Source organism: Monodon monoceros, unplaced genomic scaffold, assembly GCF_005190385.1.
Source record: "Monodon monoceros isolate NGI ecotype Baffin Bay Population unplaced genomic scaffold, NGI_Narwhal_1 Super_Scaffold_4, whole genome shotgun sequence".
Classification (NCBI taxonomy): Eukaryota; Metazoa; Chordata; class Mammalia; order Artiodactyla; family Monodontidae; genus Monodon; species Monodon monoceros.
The window spans coordinates 79578160-79595659 of NW_021703781.1; the positions used below are offsets into that span (position 1 = coordinate 79578160).

A 17500-nucleotide genomic window follows, 5' to 3' on the forward strand; every position below is an offset into this window, starting at 1 on the left:
GTTCAATACTGTAAATAATCTGCCTTGCTTTTTGTGAGCTCAAAGGACGCGATGGCAGACATCCACGCAGCAGCAGGGGGAATTAGTTTACTTGGAAACCATCAGCGAGTGTGTACACACTGCTGGTGAATATTAGATGATTGGATAATGAGGTGTTAGCCAGGAGAGGCTGCACAGAAGCACAGATCGACGGTTTACGGGGACACTTTCTCCTTAAAGAATGTGGGACCGAAGCAAAGCCAACATCCACCCCTAAGACGTGAACTAACCAGGCAGAAGGAAGAAAAGGGGCTTTGGGGATGATACATCCAGACCCTAAAATGAACTTCCTAAGCGTCAGCCCTCTCGGTAAGTGGAGGAAGCATCTCTCTTCATCCCAGAGAGCACCCCGTCATATTCTGTAGGGCTCTTGAGAACTGGGCATTAATTACAGAGCAACAAACAGAAACCTGCCCACTGATGACTAATGCCTCCTTCTCAAAGACCTATACGTGCTAGCTCTCAGTCACCTATGTGCCTCTTTTAATTATGAGTCATTTGGGGGGACTGGGTGAGATATTTCAATCTCTTGCAAGAAAGTGACTTGGTTTAAACGTTGATTAAAAAAATTGAAAAACAAACCTAAAATAATCTCGAGCGAGACTGCGTCTGCAAATAGCTTTTGATTAGTTGGGTTTTATCTCCAAGGTACCCACGAGTGGCCTTTATTTTTCTAAATGCTATATTTTCTGCTTACGGTCAAATGCTCTTTCATGCTACTTACAAAAATAAATACTTGTACTTTGCTCAGATCATAATAGCTCATTAGAGGAGGCTGATTTTGGACCCACGCTACAACCTAACACCAGAGGGCTGCAGGGGCCCCGTGAACCTATCACGTTGCCAGCGCTGGCTCTCTGGGGAAGCGGGGCGCCGAGGACGGGGATCCAGCCTTCTTAATTGTGAACCTCATTAGTGATGGTTACTAAGCAAAACACACACCTACCTTCAGTGCATCGGAAGGAGATAAACAGTACGTCACAGATTCTAATGACCCTGGCACCCAGGGCGACCTTTAATTATTATATTTTTGTTCTCTTACACCTTAGTCATTAATGTAGAAAAACAAATTCGTTTACTTTTGTGGACCGCAGCAGATTCACAAATTGTCTTCCAGTTTTTATGTCTGAATCATATTTCATTCTGATGACCTGCACGGGCTTCATTCATTTTCCTGTGTACATGTCTGTCTGCCTCACGGGCGGCTCCTAAATCCAAGACCTCAGTCTAGAGAATGTGTCTTCTAACTGCTTAGTTTTATGGGTTCTTTTGCTCTAAAGAATTTAATCATGTTGTTTTGTTTGCAATTCACTTAAAAACAAAAAAACCTCACATTACTTTCCCAACAATTCATATTGGTCAGAATCTCATGGTTTTCGTGAAATGTCTTAGAGAGGAAAGGACCTCATGTTGGAGGGGAGGTGACACGTGGCGGGACCCGCACGTCCGCACGGAGCTGGTGACAGGGCGACTTGCGAAGGCCCAGGGTCTGTGTGTTGCTGAAGTTTGACTTACACGCCTGCCTGCCTGTCACCCTTATCGAAATTCTTCTCTTTTAACAAGCAGTCCATCACTTGAAAGCATTTGGTTAGCAACATTTTATGCCGTTTTTTTCCTCACCCCCTCCACCCATGAATACCCATGCGCGTGCACACACACACACACACACACACAACACACACACAGGTCCGCTCTCCATGGAGGGCCAGGAGGTCCTTGAAGTCCATGAGCTCAGGCTCACGGGACCAGGATGTGAGCGCCCACCAAAGGGTGCCCAAAGCATCTGGGGATGAGCCGGATGGGGGCTAGACAAGCCAAAATAAAACCAAATACATTAAAACTGCAGGAAAAGCGCTCAGCAAAAGAAAGCTTAGACATAGAGAAACCAATAAAGGGAGGGCCGTGGCAGGTGAGGTGGGTGGGAAGGCTGAGACCGGCAGTGAGGGAGGGGAGAGGGACGCCGGGGCGGGGCGCTCTGTCCCAGGGACGGGGGTCTGACCAGCAAGGGGGCCTGGCGGGAGCAACTGGGCGTGAATCAACAGAAAGGATGGCACAAAAAAAAAGGAAGCATCGCAAATTAAAAAAAAGGCATGTAGCATGTGCCTACCATTTTCCAGATAAGAAGGGGCCGTACCTTCTGACGGGTCCAGGCGGCGGGCCCGCCGCCCGTGTTTGGAGTTGTTGTGCACAAACATGTTGTCAGACACGGCCAGCACGTGGCCGTCCACGTTGACCGTGGTCGACACGACAACCTGCAGAGACAAGCGCAGGTGAAACCGGAGTCGGAGGTGGAGGCGGGGCCCTGCCAGGTGTCAGGCCCCTTCAGGGGTGCCCGGCAAGCCAGCCCCCAAGGTCTCGAGCCGGGCACCCACTCCTGCTCCCGGATCCCCCTCGAGGCCACGTGCGCGCACAGCGTTTTTGGCTAATGGGGGTGTGTGGGCAGTTTTGCTGTGACTCACGATTGCTTCTCTTCCAGACCCGCTGCGCCAATTACAGTTTAATCTCCTGTTATGCTAACAAGTGAATTCAATCCACAGAAATATTCTTCTCACCGTTAGCTTCAGAGACACCCCTCCAGCCACTCACTTTAAAGCTATTTTGATTGATCTGTTCACATATTGATGAGATCGTTTATCTAATTAAAATGAGTTCACTGGAGACTGTCCTTCCTGGAAGAGTTGTGAGGATTCAGAGTTGCCCCCCTCCCAAAAAAAGGCTTCATAAGTCAGAAGCTGCTTCTGCTACCCACATCCTAGCATCAAACGATCCCTGGGTCAATGTCACAATTACATCCAACATCTGGTAATGAACGCTTTTGCATCTGAAAAGGCTGGGCTGAATAGGAATAAAATGGTTTCAGTGCAGGGAAAGTACCCTCTCTCAAGTTCATGGTGAAGGATGGCGAGGATGGCTAGCACCTGCTCTACCAAGGGAGTGTGATCCTGTTGGAGGGACAGGCGCAGCCCTGAGGTTCGGGGTGGGGGTGGCCAGGGAAGAGATGGGGGCCGGGCTCCCCCACATGCTCAGTGCTTCGCAGAAGTAAAAAAGGAAGTCACACTGGCAGGGACGGCCTTGAGGACCCCAGACGTCCTCCCAGGGGAGCTTGGAACAAGCACCCCAGAAATGGCGCCCCCTACCTAACGGACCCAGGAAGTAGGAAATTACACCGGCCTTGAGAGTTTCCTTGGACAGAGGCGGGTCTGTATACTGCATCATTTCCAGAATAGCTGGGGTAGCACAGATGTGAGCGCAGGTTCAGTCTGGGTCTTACATCAGGACCTGGGGGCCGGAGCCTGGATTTGGGGTGGAGAGAGCCTGGTTCTTTGCCACGTTTGGGCAGTGGAGAGGGCAGGCACCACCTAGAGAACCACGACCCCACGGAGAAAAGCTGGGCAGGAGGGTGGGCACACGTCAAGGCATGCCACGTATGGTGAGTTCAAAGCCACAGCTACAGTGGACCTCCGTTAATGACGAGCCAGACCGATGCAAGATGCTAGTAACAGAGGAGAGTCGGGGGGAGGGGAGGCCAGGGGCTCATGGGAATTCTTCACTTTCTGTGAAATTTTTCTGTAAACCTAAATAAAACTGCTCTAAAAAAGAAAGTCTACTAGTTAAGAAAAAAATGATACATAAAAGTGATTGTAAATAAATACGATTTTTTAAAAAGCAAAGCTGCACACTTATATGTAAATACATCTGGGAGTAATTGATTTTTTCTAAAAATCTCAGGCCCCACAAGAAGCCTGTGAAGCAGGACCAGTACCCACTGCACCCACAGCCCCGCCAAGGAAGGGGACACCTTCCCAGATGACTCCCTCTGGCTGTGGGCATTGCCAAGATCGTTAAAGTCTCCACAACATCAGGCCCCTCTGTGCCTCAAAATAATGTCAGTGCCACCACCAGCATCCCCGGGTCCAGGCTCAGACGTCTCAGCATCATCTCTCTCAACTACCTCCGTTGCCCTAGCAGGGGTGGCTCTGACCCCACTCTGGGGCCACTACTCGCCTGGCAGCCTCTACGCAGGGGACGCAGGGCTGCCGGGGTCACAAAGGCACCCTCCTGGCAGCCTGTCCACCAGGCCCCGCCCTGGGTGCAGGGGGACCTCTACCGACACTTCCCCCGAATGGGGTGCAAAGACACAGGACTAACCCCGAGCCGCAGACTTGATTCTCTTTACATTCCTAGACCGTGAAAAGTTAAAGAAACAAGAAAGGGTAAAAATAAAAATAAAAAGGGACACTGTCAGGCTTCCCTGGTGGCGCAGTGGTTGAGAGTCCGCCTGCCAATACAGGGGACACGGGTTCGTGCCCCGGTCCGGGAAGATCCCACATGCCGCGGAGCGGCTGGGCCCGTGGGCCATGGCCGCCGAGCCGGCATGTCCGGAGCCTGTGCTCCGCAACGGGAGAGACCGCAACAGTGAGAGGCGGGCGGACCAAAAAAAAAAAAAAAAAAAAAAGGGACACTGTCTTTGCTCTGTCGTCTCTATATAGGTCAGTCACCAAGGGAAAAGCATAGTTGAGCAGAGAAAGCAGACAAGCTGTGTTTGTTTCTCGGCCGGGCCAGCCCTGCGGTGCACCTACAGAAAGGTGCTGAGATCGTGGTGCCCGCTGGAAACGTCGTGTAAGCCCTGATCTAGTGTTAAGTCCAGTTAAACCTCCTGAGAGGCAGAGAGATTAGCTAAAGAGAGGGAGGAAGTCCTTCTAGTAACTGCGGGCTCCACCTGCGACTGACGCTGCCTCAGCCACTGGCGAGCCAGTGTGTGACCTCCACTCTGCTCGATGGATCAACGTGAAGCTTCACACAAGAGAAGCGGAAGTCCGCCCCACCGTCTGCAGGAGACACCGCCCCCAGGGTCAGGGCATGACTGTCGGCGGGTCCACCGGCTCCACCGCTCTGACCGGCTGGTTGGATGTCAAGACAGATGTCACATTTCGCCCGAAGACTGAAGCATAACTTACATTTCTAAGAAAAAGCCTCGAGTGATTTGATGGTAAACTAGTCTAAATCCCATAGAAGAAGTATTTGGTAACATCCAACCTAGCAGTGAGCTCCCAAATTCTTCTCTGGTGGGTACGGACCAGGAGCCACCTGGGTTTGGATCCCAGCCCAGATATTTTTACAATTAAAATCAGCAAAACAATCCGTCATGTTTGGTGAGCACGCTTCACCCCGAAGTCACCTCCTAGTCATTCACAAAAAAAGGCAAGAAAACCATGACTGCATCAGAATTTATCCCTGAGCCCAACTGGCTCTCCACGCCTCTCCTCAAGAGGAAATCCTCTGATCTGAGGATAACTAACCAGAGGACTAACGTTAGCCTCGGTTCAGGAACACGGTCTAGCTCCGAGGTGTGGAATTAAGGAGGCGAGAACAGCCCAGCCTCAGGGGAGGGAAGCTGAGCTGGGGAAACATTCTGGAATTGGTAGAGGCCTGCATGGAACAGGTGCAGCCCCCTCAGTCCTGAGTACACCCCATATATTACCTAGCGGTCCTCCCCTACCACAGATCAATCCATCCCTAAGGAAGAGCTTCAGCGTGGGCTCCAAAGTCTAACCAAGCGAACAAGCATGAAGAGCAAGGTGCAACTGAGGAAACAGACTAAATGAGATGCTAACCTCATGAGGACTCTACTTGCAAAAATCCTAAAACAGTCATTTTGAAACACACCCACCGGACTCACCATGATTGAATGTAAGACAGACTCCACCTTAACCCACAGCCCCTATCACTCTGATTTCGGGGTACCCCTCAGCCCGACACAGAGGGCCAGGGCAGTGTGCACTGCCCCAGGAGGCAGAGGCACACCCTGTCATCAGAGCAAAAGCACAGGTCACGTTTCCAGAGCCAGCTCCACTTGGTCACGGGCCACGAATGGGCTCCATGACTCTGGCGGACTGAGGTGCCAGACCATTTCTAAAGCATTCGATTTAAACGTTCTTTCAAATGAACCCATCCTGGCTCATTTGCACCCAAAGCCCCTGAGAACTAAAGGTTGGTTTCCGAACAATTGCAACTGCAGGGAATTCAACTTTCACAGTGTTAAGTCTGGACCACGGTCCAGAATCGTGTACCTGGAATCTTCGCATGTCCCGAGGGTTGCCTGCATTCTTCAAACAGTTCTGATTGCACTTGAGGAAAAACTTTAGAAAGAATCTACAAAAATACAAAAAATGGATATTTGTTAGGGTTATCAGACAAAAGACACAGACTTTTTTTGAAAGACACTCTCGCATGGGGAGCCGACCCCCATACCACCTGCTGGCTGCCCTGTAGGGGGCGATAGGGGGAGAGAGAGAACTCGGAGAGGCCAGGCAGGCACCTCTGGGTCCACTGGCCACTGTGGAAGATCTCCACACAAGGAAGCAGTGACTTACATTTGCCTTGACACTGGGGGTTTCCAAGCTTTATAATAACAGCCGTGACTTAAATTGGCCATTTCTCACCTGGATCTTTGCACGACCATTAATCACTGGGGACCTGTCCACCCCAGAGAGGGCTGCCAGCTTCAGCAAATAAAAACACAGGATGCCTAGTTAAATTTGAATTTCAGATAAACAATGAATAATTTTTTAGGCTAGGCCTGTCCCAAAGCATACCTATCCTAGAAAACAAAACTGTTTCTCCGAAATTCAAATTTAACTGGACGTGCTGAATTCTACCTGGCAACTCAAGCCCAGGGGCCATCACTGCCTAGGTAAACACGCTTTTAAAGATGGGCTTTTCAAGTTACAATAGGTATGACTCTTAAGAGAAGATCTGGGGTGCTGTTTCAAGGGCAGCAACGACTGCTATGAAGTCGTTGGTTTTAAGGGACCTACGTGTGGTTTTAAGGGACCGATCAAGGCGCCCCCCCCCCCCCCCCCCCATGAGGCAAGGAAACTATCGCTTAGGGGGAGGGGACCAGGCGCGCTGCCCTGGTTGGAGGGGAGGCTAGTCGCAGAGCTGTTTCTGCTTCCCGCCAAGGCCTGGCCTTGTTCTGAAGCATGACGTTTCAGGGGTCCTGACAGAGTGTTGAGATGCTGTGACAGAAACATCATCACCTTGTCCTCCCCATTCCCGCGTGCTCTGTGACAAACATGGAAGCTCTGGCTCACAACAGGAACGCATGGACCCCGGGAGGCCTGGCTGCACCGCCAGCCACGGGAGAACAGGGGGTCTCGGCCCTGCACCAGCTCGGCTCGTCTGGAGAAGGCCGCCCACGTCCTGAGCCCAAAAACGCTGGGGCCTCTGGGCTGACACCCTGTCCACGAGGCTATCAACAAACGTCTCCTCTATCTTCTTTCCAAGTATCCTCCGTCCTACTGGTTGCTGACTAATTTTTTATGAAGTTTCACACGACTTCCTTGACTTCAAGCGGGCAGTCAAGGTTCCTTGTGGCTGATTATCATATCAGAAAATAAAAAGATTTGGGAGGCTGAGATTCACGTCTCCAGCTGCATTCCCAACATACCCTGGACGACTTTCCACCAGGGCGGAGGAAAATCCGACTGATGGGAAAAAGAATAGTGGCCACTTAATTAAATTTCCTTACATCCCTCACGGCCTCACTATTTTAGGCCAGAATTTACATCTTTTATTAACTCGCCTCACCTATACACTTTGCTCGCCGCGCCTCTGAACACCATCTGCCATCAGCATACAGGAAGCTGCCCGGCCGTCCGCCCACCAATTTCTAACAACCACGGTGCAATTAAGCTCCACGCACTCCGCAGCGAGGTAAATTAAGCGCACCTGCGGCCACCCTGCGCCCAACCACATGAGGGCCTAACAAGGTGAGGGCGTCACAAAGTTATCGTCCTGTCAGGCAATTAGGTTCTCACTTTGGGGGCAGCCACATGGCGCAATTACGCCTCACATTACCACCCAGCTCATCTCCAGGCAGGCGCCGGCCGGAGCCGCTCATCTGCACGGAGCCGACTGGGGGAGCTTTTGTGCGCTCTGATTTCTGCCCCCTCCAGAGGAGGTTTCTTTAAATTCCGTGATGTCTTTTTAGCCAGCTCTCACCCTTTCACCTCCCGGAGAGCAGAGCGGGCACTGAGCCTGAACGGCCCTCGCCGTGCATGGTCACTGTAGGCGCGAGCGGCCGGGCCCCCGTGGGCCTCCACTACCGCCAGCTGCGGAAATGGGCAGAGTTGGGCACTGGGCCCCTCACCACCCCGAGCATCTCGGGGTCAACTCCGGAGCAGCTGGGTGTGTGTGCACGCACACACACACTTACACGTGGCGCTGGGCCCCCTCACCACCCCGAGCATCTCGGGGTCAACTCCGGAGCAGCTGGGTGTGTGTGCACGCACACACACACTTACACGTTTTGGGTGTGTAGGCAATGGTAGGGTTCTTTTCAAAGTTTCTCAAAACGCAGCGAGAGGACTTAGAAAGACCTGCAGGTCTGGAGCGTACGGCCCTACAGAGCAGGATCCCTCCCGGGCACTCGGGCCCCAATTACACAAACGAAATAAGGCCCAACGTGCGCGGGAACGGACGCAGGTCGGGCCCTTATGGAGGGAGAGGAGCCTTGCGCTTAGCTTTCACCCTCATTTCGGTTCCTCGAGGATTCAATCAGGCCTCCTCGAGGTGGGCGGCACGGTCCAGCCAGCGCGTGGCTCCCGACCCCGCGCACCGTCACATCCGGGGCGAGCGTGTGCCTCTGCTAGCGAGGGCTCGCTGGCGTTGGGGCGTTCGGGTAGCATGAGAAAGGAACGCGGACGCGTGAAGTCAAATGGTAGTTCTCATCCTTTACTCAATTACCCTTTAATTGGCTTTTTTTCTAAGAAATATCTGACAGGCACTTTACATATCTCACTTCTAGAGTCTGGTACACAGAGAATTTAATACTCTTGTTATGAAAGGAAAAATCTTTCCTATGTCAGAAAATCTTTGGCTTCAACACCAATAAACTCTTTATTACTGCTAACCATGGATTTGCTGCTCGATGGCAAAGAGGCGATAAAAATTCTAACCTGTCATTAGTACATTATGCTTAATTGTGTACAGTGTGCTCCCGGCTGCATCTGTTGGCCCATCATCAAAATGACCATTATGTACACTAATTCCCTGACCCTGTCTTTATTTCCCTAAAGAGTCATCATCTTTCACAGTAGGTACCAGAGTAAATCAAGCTTGAAATATGGGCTTTATTTACTTGTTTCTCCCAGGCAGGAGGGGAAGCAGCAGCTCAGGGCAAACTGCTACACATCAGTCGAAACTCCCCAGTAACGTTCCGCTCGGAAACAGCGCACAAAATCCTGGAAAGTTCTCAGCAGCGATTAGAAGGGGGAAAGGTGTGATCTCATTACTTTGGAAGTCAGGTTTCCTCTTTCAGGGCGCGCGGGGATTAGCGGAGAAGCCACGTGGGTGATCTCCTTCGCTCTTAGGAGAGCTGGTAACAACAGGCTGCCTCTCCCGACTCCGGGGCATCCTGTGGAGATGGGCCCAGGGGCCCTCTATCTGGGAGGCAGGGATGGGAGAGCTGCTGGGTCCAGACACTGAGAGCTTGAGCCTGAGCTGGAGACTCCAAGGCCGCCCTCCCTTCTGCAGGGACAGTTGTGCTCAGCAGAAAGTTCAGTTTGGTCTCGGTGGCATTTGTGCCGGCATCCTCCCCAATAATGCCAGCGCCCCCCCCCCCCCCGAAGTGCTCAGCGGCAGGACACGGGCACCTTCAGCGGGGCTCGAACAGCAGGACTGACCGTGTTAGCTGGAGCCCACTCTGGGGGCTTATCACGCAATAAGGGGCAAGCCCTCACCTCAGCAACGGATTTCAAAGTCTGCTCCCCTTCTGTGTGTTTAAGCTATGAATTAGTTCATTTATATTTACTTTTATGAAGCTGATTAACCAGGGCTTCTCTATCTGATGAAAATCATTTTAATTGTAGTGTTAGGCTCCTGTGTAATATCCATTACATTATGAACTGTTTAAATTCTACATGGGTATTGTGTAAATTGGCCCTTTGTGGGCCAGCAGGCAATTAGGACCAAACACTCTCCTTTAAGCGGCTACAGAACTTTGTGGTGTTGTTCAGGACAATCAGAAACAAAGGAGGCTGTTTAATTGTAATTTAATGGAATATCAAGGAGTCCGTGGCATTAGACGCTGGCAACAGAGAGCAGGAGAGAAAAATTAACTGCAATTATGTTTGATTAAAGCTATCCTTCTCAATAATCAGCGGTCCTGACAGGCCATGGGGCTCTAGTGGGTTCCAGGATGGCAAAAGGTGTTGAGCAATATTAGGGCCAATAAAGGGGGTATTAGCATCGCTAATTACAGCCCTGCAAAACCTGTAAAGGGGGCCTCTGTGTATTGTAATGTGTGAAGTAATTGGCCAAGGCCGTTATCAATTACATAAGGAATGAATTTGGTTTGTCAGAGAAAAGCTGATGAGATGCATCTCATCTGACACCGGGCCCTTCCCTCCTGTTTCCAGTAGCTAAGAACTTGCCCACTCTTACCCAAAGCTGCAACTTACCAATGGCCAAATCACTGATAAAATTATCTTGCCAGCAAGCGTTAGGTAATTAATACCACTCATCCTCGCCGAGTTCCCTGCCACTGCCGTTCCTCACCTAGCCCCTCACCTAGCCAAAGCCACTAATCACGTAATAATGACTTCTTTCCCTCTGGTCAAAGGAGAAATGGATTGTCTCCTTAGAAATGCAGTGGGCTTGGCGTGCGCACCCTGGTGATTGAGGAGAAAAAGGAAACTTGGAGCTGTCTCAACGGCTGTTCTTTGCATGCGGCTATCACATGTCTGAAGCTACCTATTCGCACGCAGCATCTCAGGAAACGCTATATGCAGAGATTTAAGAAAACTTCTTTAACTGTCGAGTTTTAGACTGTCTCGGGGCCTGGTCTTGCGGGTGCTTGGAAGCAGGAGTGACCGCAAACTTCAGGGCCATGAGGCTGCAAGCCGGGATACCCAGGTCGGCCCCCCTGAGCACGGGTGACGGGCACACCCGGGACAGAGCTCCGGCTTCCAGCAGCCCCTCCCGCACGTGACCCCAGCCTCAGTCGGAGCGGCCACGGCCTCCTCTCCTGGCCCTCGATCACAAGTGACGTGGGAAACCTGAGTCCAGGTTTCCCAATACGAAAAGTATTGGTATCTGGGGCAGGGCTGGAGGTCCCGATTTTCCACCTCAAGGCTGAGCTCTTAACAAGCAGCAAACTAATGCCACTGGATAGGCCTCCATGTCACCCACCAAAACTCCCAGAGCATTTGTGTGTAAATCACGGCGCTGACAGCTTCCGGGGTTCCGGGAGGGCAGGGACCCCATTCCTGATCGAGCCCCCATGTCTTTAGTTACCGCATCCAGGACGCAAATCCAGGAGGCTCTTTTCATACCTAATAACCTTGACAAGGAAGAGTGAGTAGAGAGAAGCGGCCAGAAGACGCAGCTGGGAAAGTCGCCACCCTCTGGTGGCTGCCAGGGGCTGCGCGGCTGGGGAAGTGCCTGATGGGCACGGGGTCTCCTTTTGGGGGGGGTGACAGAAATGTTCGGAAGGAGACGGTGGTGGCTGCACAGCCCTGCGACTGGGCTGAACACCGCTGAACCATTCCCCTGAAAGCGGGTAACTTCGTGTGCCGCCCACCTCTCTTCCGTTCGCCACCACAGCGAGGAGGTCCCCGTCCAAAGGGACGAGAAGCCCCACAGGGCAGCGGCCCCTCTCGCGGTGTCGGCCGCTGGGGCCGCTACTGCCCTCTTGGAGGGAAATAGTGAAAGAGCCAAATTAAAAGATACAGCCTTTAAGAGACTTTTCCCTGACTGATAAGGAAGTGACCGGTGGTGGAGTGCTTGCCTCCAAGTCCCGGCTAATTACTGGGAAGTCCCTGAAAGCAGTGGCCGCAGCTGTGGTGTGCGCCGGGCCATCCGTCGCTGCGGTATTGATTACTGAGCAATCCTAGCCGATCGGCTTCTGGGGCTCAGAGACAATGTGCTTCCTTCAGAAAACCTGTAATGAGCAGTTCCTATACACGAGTACACCCTGCTGACATCAGATCTGTGCACTGAGATAGTACACAGGTCAATACGTATCGGATTTCCAAACTGCGAGGGTCTTAATGTCAGGCCTCTCTTTTTCTCCCACTCCTGCCATTAGCTATGACTGGGCTCACGTCCTGTAATGCCATACGGGAGGGAAAATCTGCTCCATTAGTCTGATTTATTCTTCAAATATGCCATGACAAATTGCCTTAACACCAGACTTATTAAATTCTTGTACATTTCAAGTTATGGGTCTCATATACTTGTAGTGCCTGCATGACGTCATCAGGAAGGGGCCAGAGGGGGGACGGGACTGAATTTTACAGCTGGGCCCAGATGGCCTTTGTGAGGGGCCTCCCTCCCGGGCAAGAGGGCTGGGGCTGCCCGACTCCCCACTGCGGGTTCCTGGTCCCCGTGGGCGCCGTCCCCCGGCACGCATGATATCCTGCATGTAAATGCAGATAGAGGAGGATTTGAAAATATCCACGGCTTGACTCGCGGTTCAACAATTACTGGCCTTTGTCTGGAGGTTCCTGCTCTACTGTAGCAGAGGCTGTCTCTAGTGGACCGGGGCTATTTTACTTTCCCTCGCTGTAGTAACCACACCGCATTAACAATATTTGTACTACAATCGCCAAGGGACCCACTTCCCAGATTCTATCACTTCTTTATCTCCTGACAAATACCTCACTATCGAACATTATTAGGTTTAGAAAATTAACCCTTCGAGGTCCACAGCCACACCAGGCCCCGCCGTCCCTCCAAAGAGCCTTATCGCTAAATTTCTGCTATAATGGTTTTTCGTCTCATCACAGTTCCAGCAGCGGCTGTCAAGAGGCACTTACAGATACCGTGATCTTGTACTTGTGCAATGATTCTCATTAAAATGATGCCAAGGAGATCTGATGGGATTTAACAGCTTTGCCGGCCAGTTCAATCTCCACGCCCATGACAGATCCTGCCGAGCCCTCCTTTTGGAGAAATGTGTACGACTCGCATTAAACTTTTCTGGGTGGCTTTAATGTGTTCAGATAAGTAAAACCCAGGCAGACGTTCTCGAAGCAAATGCGTGCCCAAGCTCTGCGCTTTTCCGTTACCCTCCCTGGCTTGCTGTCAGGATTCTAGTTAGTATTTTCTGTAACTGTTCCTGATCGCCCATGATAGTTTTGATAAGGTTATCTGTTTAAAAGAAGTCAACCGCGCAACACAAAAGAAATGTGAAGTGCGCTATATTTACACCAGGGTTCTTGTTTCAAGTGCCTATCTTTCTTTTCTCCCCCTTTACCTATTTCTCTATTTCTAATGGGCGATGCGGCATTGACATTATTTCCCCAGCAGATCATTCGCCCTGTCAATCAGTCTGTATTTTGTCTTTCGCTGCGGGCTCATTAAAACAGCTTCTTCACTCCCTCTGGACACTGCTCTCTATTTGCCAGCTCTGATCACGAAGCTCCTTATTTAAGAAAAATGCCAGCATCACTTGTCTCACATCAGATGCACCCCCTGACTTGTTGCCAGCTCCAGGGGAGACTTTTACAGAGACTTCGTGTGCAGAGATTAAGTGCCTATGCTTATCCGAACTTAGGGTTTCAAACCTCTCCCACCGAACGGGTGTGCGTTTGGAGGGATCTGAAGATAAGGGGATCACCCTTCTTGCCACTCAGCGGAGAGCATCCTCAAAACAAACACGAGGTTTTTTTGTTTGGGGTTTATTTTCACCCCCGATCTCCAAGTGGGAAAGACCTTGTTCGTGTTTTCCTATTCAGACACACGTTTTCCTCGTCCATGCCAGCTTGCTTAATTAAGAACCATCATCTTCGTGGGCTGAATTGTTAATAAAAACATCACATTTTAAATCAGGCCTGTGCGTGCACACAGGACACCAGTGTCGAACCTGCCTACGCCGGCCTCTCTAGCCTTTTAGGTCCTGATTAAAAACTTATTAAAACATTATAAATGATTAATGGGAGCCCAGCTCTGAGTGGCAATTATTAGTTTTAATGCAGGTAATGCAGCTTAATGAGGGGCACATGTGTGCAAAGCTTTAACTTCATTACTCCTGCGTGTCAACAAATACAAGAGAAATGTGTGTCCGGGTCATCCATTACTTGAAACAGCACCGAGCCTTCCCTCTTCCCCTCCCTTTGTTGATGAGCCAGGAGCCGTAAATTAAGCCCTTCCTGTGGCTCAGGGAAGAACCAAGGTGTTCAAATCACGGTCCCGCCTGCCCAGCTCCCCACGCCTCCGTACAGCCCTGTGTGTGAATATTACTGCACAGATTCTCTTTCCTGGAGCCCTTCGTCACGTGGGAATTTTGCACTGGAATTGCTGCAGGTTGTCATTGTCTCGGCTTGGAAACAAGAGCTCCTGACACTCAGAGCCGATTGGGCGTCTTTGCTTTCCAGTTTGGAAACGTTCGTGGAGGAGTTCCGCTCCATCCTGCCAGCGCCGCATTCACGATGCGTGGTTTCCCTAAATATCTGGACGTGGTGCGTCCTAAGTGCCCGTGTCCTGGTGTGCAGGGATCGTGCACACCCGTGTCCCCCCTGGCCAGAAAGGCGCTCTCAGGCTGCACCGCAGAAACACAAGGAAATGCCCGTCGGCGGGCGCCCGGCTGCAAGGCGGAGATGTCGGGGCGAGCCCGGGCTGGGGAGGAGGCTGGATGCTGAAGAGACGCAAGTACGATGCTGACAGCGGGGAGCCCGCATCGCCTCGCCCGCCCCACCTGGGACCCTCAGGCCGGGCCAGCGTGCAGCCCACAGCCGGGAGCGGGCGGCTCGGCCCAAGTTCCCAGTCACCTTTTATTTTCTGTTTTTGTGACAAGCAGTCAGACCCGGGCTGATCTCCACTATCTGTGTGAAGAGTATTCAGGACTATTTGCATCACTTTATCGCTAATGTATAATATATGGCTTTAAAGTGGGCCCAAGCACTGTCTTGTTACCGAGCATGAGAAAAGTAAGGGCAATAAAGATACATCAGCCGTCTCAAGCACAGCGGCTATCATGCAAGCGAGAAAGGTTGCTGCTTCGAGTTGAGGCAACCTTTCTGCCTGCCTAAGACAATGGAAGAGCAAAGAAAATGTCAAATCAAGAAAAGCTGGATTTAGAGATGAGGCGGTCCAGAGTGACGCTGGTGCCATATTTTGTGAAACTATAATGCTGTTGGCAGCAAAGACCCGTGTTTCTGATTCATCTAGGGCCGCATGGCAAAGCCTTGTCAGCCTGTGCAAGGCATAAATAATTCAGGGTGAGAGACGGCAATTACAGGGCCCTGCACAAGCAAAATGAATATTTTATGAGGACTAAAACTGCTCTGGAATGAATCACACACACGGCGTCGCACACACATGGCAAGGGGCTCACACATGGCAGCCCCAAGAACAGAGAAGCGCGGCCCTGATCTCCTTCCAGGCTGTGGACTGGAAACCCAGCGGATGGTAATCAGCGAACACAAAAAAGCCTCCCCACCCCCACCCCCACCCCTCGCCTGGCCCGGGCTGCCGGCTCCCACGCTCCCGAGAGATGCTCGGCCCCTAAAACGCCCGGCAGGGAGGCCGGAGACCCTTGACTGATACACCCCACAAGTCTGATGTTAAGTGCCTAGTTCTGAACTAGCATGGTGGGCTTGCTTATTGTTTCAGTTGTTCAAACTATTGCTAGGCGTCAGCTGGGAACCTTCCATTGGTGAGCAGGTGATCGGGATGCCGGTCCAAGGGGAAAAAACAGCTCTGTTGTCCTGGATGAAACTGAAGAGAGCTGAGGTAGGCGGGGCCGCGTGAGCCCGGTGAGCGTTACCCTCACCGCCCCAACTCCCCGCCTGAGTTCTCATTTCCTTCCCAGGTGAAGCACGTTCTGCGGCTCTGCCTCTGTCTTCTGGACCCGAATCCTACGGGATCCAGGTCACCTCACGGGAGGGCCGGGACCACGGCTTTTTATGTCCAAACTCGCACGCAAAAGTTGCTCTCCTCGCTTTGAAAAGCGGTACCCTGCTAATGGGGGTAGGATTATGGCAAAAGAGATCTTAAAAGGCTGAAAGGATGGTTTCATCTGTTACATTTCCTCCAAAAAATGCTCCTGAACTGCTAGGAACAAATAACAACATTGTTCACAAGGCCGAGGAGGCCAGTCCCACTGGTGAATGGCCATTGTGTTTGTCCAGCTACTGATACCTGGGCTTTTGTGGAGGAAAGAAGGCCGGGGGCTGTGACATCAACACAGCACAAGTGTCCCTCTGTGCAGACACCCCGAGAGGGTCCTCACCGTGGTGGAAACCAAACACCAGATCCCTCAGAGAAGGATTTTCTTTAAATCCAACTCCAATGCATTGTTTATGAAAACAAGGCTATTAGGTATATTAATAATTTGATAAATAGGGATTTGCCCTTAATTATTCATGAAGAACATTTGGCAACAGTAAAATTATATTCACAGAACAGGTTTATAAACCAGCTAATTATAAATTAAGTATGCAAGAGAAAATTGCTAACCTTGAAATTAAAATATTTTATGATTCTGCAATTACAAAAAAAAAAAAAAGGTAGAGAATGATCAAAACCCCAGTGTGAGCAGAGAGTACACAGGACCCTGCAGATGACACAGTGTGGGCTGGGGGAGTGACAGCAGAAAACATGGGCCAGGAAAAGTGCCTCCACCTCCCCCTGCAGCCCTAGGAGTGGAGGTGGCCTCCAGGCAGCACCACTCTGCTTGTTCTGCTCAACTGCAACTCTCCAAGAGGAGAAGCTGACAGAACCAGCATCCATCCCGACAAGGCAGCTTAGCATCCTCGGGAAGGCCCTGCCTGCTCTCTGCAAAGGACACGGTGTGTCCCCTCTGCCTGCTGTCCAGCCCGGGCACGTGGACAGGCCAGCGTGTTCCCATCACTGTGCTCGGGACCCCCAAGGAAGCCCCCGAACGCCCCTCTGACCCCCCACTTCACTACCCTCCTACTGGGGCGGGCTCCACACTGAGCTGGGGGTCCAGAGGGACAATATTGGTGCTGATGTCTGAGAGGCCCGCAGTACCGCCGGTCCCCACTAGAGGGCCTCTCATGGCGGCGTCAGTGGGGAGCAGGCAGATGCCCCGGTGCTGCCGGGATGCAAACAAACTTGGGACCAACCTTCCTCTGAGCTGGGTCATCCCAGCTCACTCTCTGACTCTTCCAGAGGACTTCATGGTCAGAGGGCTCTGTCCACCCCCCCCCCCCCCCCCCCCCGCGGCGCCCCCCCCCCCCCCCCCGCCCCCGGAGCTAAACGCCAGAAGCACACCCCTGGTGAGTTTCACAAACATTTCCCTTTCCTCATCTGATAAGAAAAGATACAGCAAAGCTCGCTGGTGGGATGAATTGGGAGATTGGGATTGACAATATATACACTAATATATATACTAATATATATAAAATAGATAACCAATAAGAACGTGCTGTAGAAAAAAAAAATCTAAAAAAAAAAAAAAGACACAGCAAAGCTTTCCTTCACCTTTTCACGA

The 17500-nt window shown here is 51.5% G+C and overlaps 1 protein-coding gene across 10 annotated transcripts in view; it reads right to left on the reverse strand.

Moving 5' to 3' along the window:
• Window positions 1-17500, reverse strand: part of EBF3 (EBF transcription factor 3) — a 115469-nt gene that overhangs the window by 31699 nt on the left and 66270 nt on the right. For 5 of the 10 annotated variants that reach the window (XM_029245263.1, XM_029245264.1, XM_029245261.1 and 2 more), the window contains 2 exons: window positions 6111-6192; window positions 2174-2291 (listed from right to left, as the gene is read on the reverse strand). In XM_029245263.1, the coding sequence (XP_029101096.1) occupies window positions 2174-2291; window positions 6111-6192 (200 nt within the window). Of the gene's footprint in view, window positions 1-2146; window positions 2292-6110; window positions 6193-17500 lie in introns of all 10 variants that reach the window. The other 5 variants (XM_029245266.1, XM_029245260.1, XM_029245259.1 and 2 more) reach the window with 1 other exon arrangement.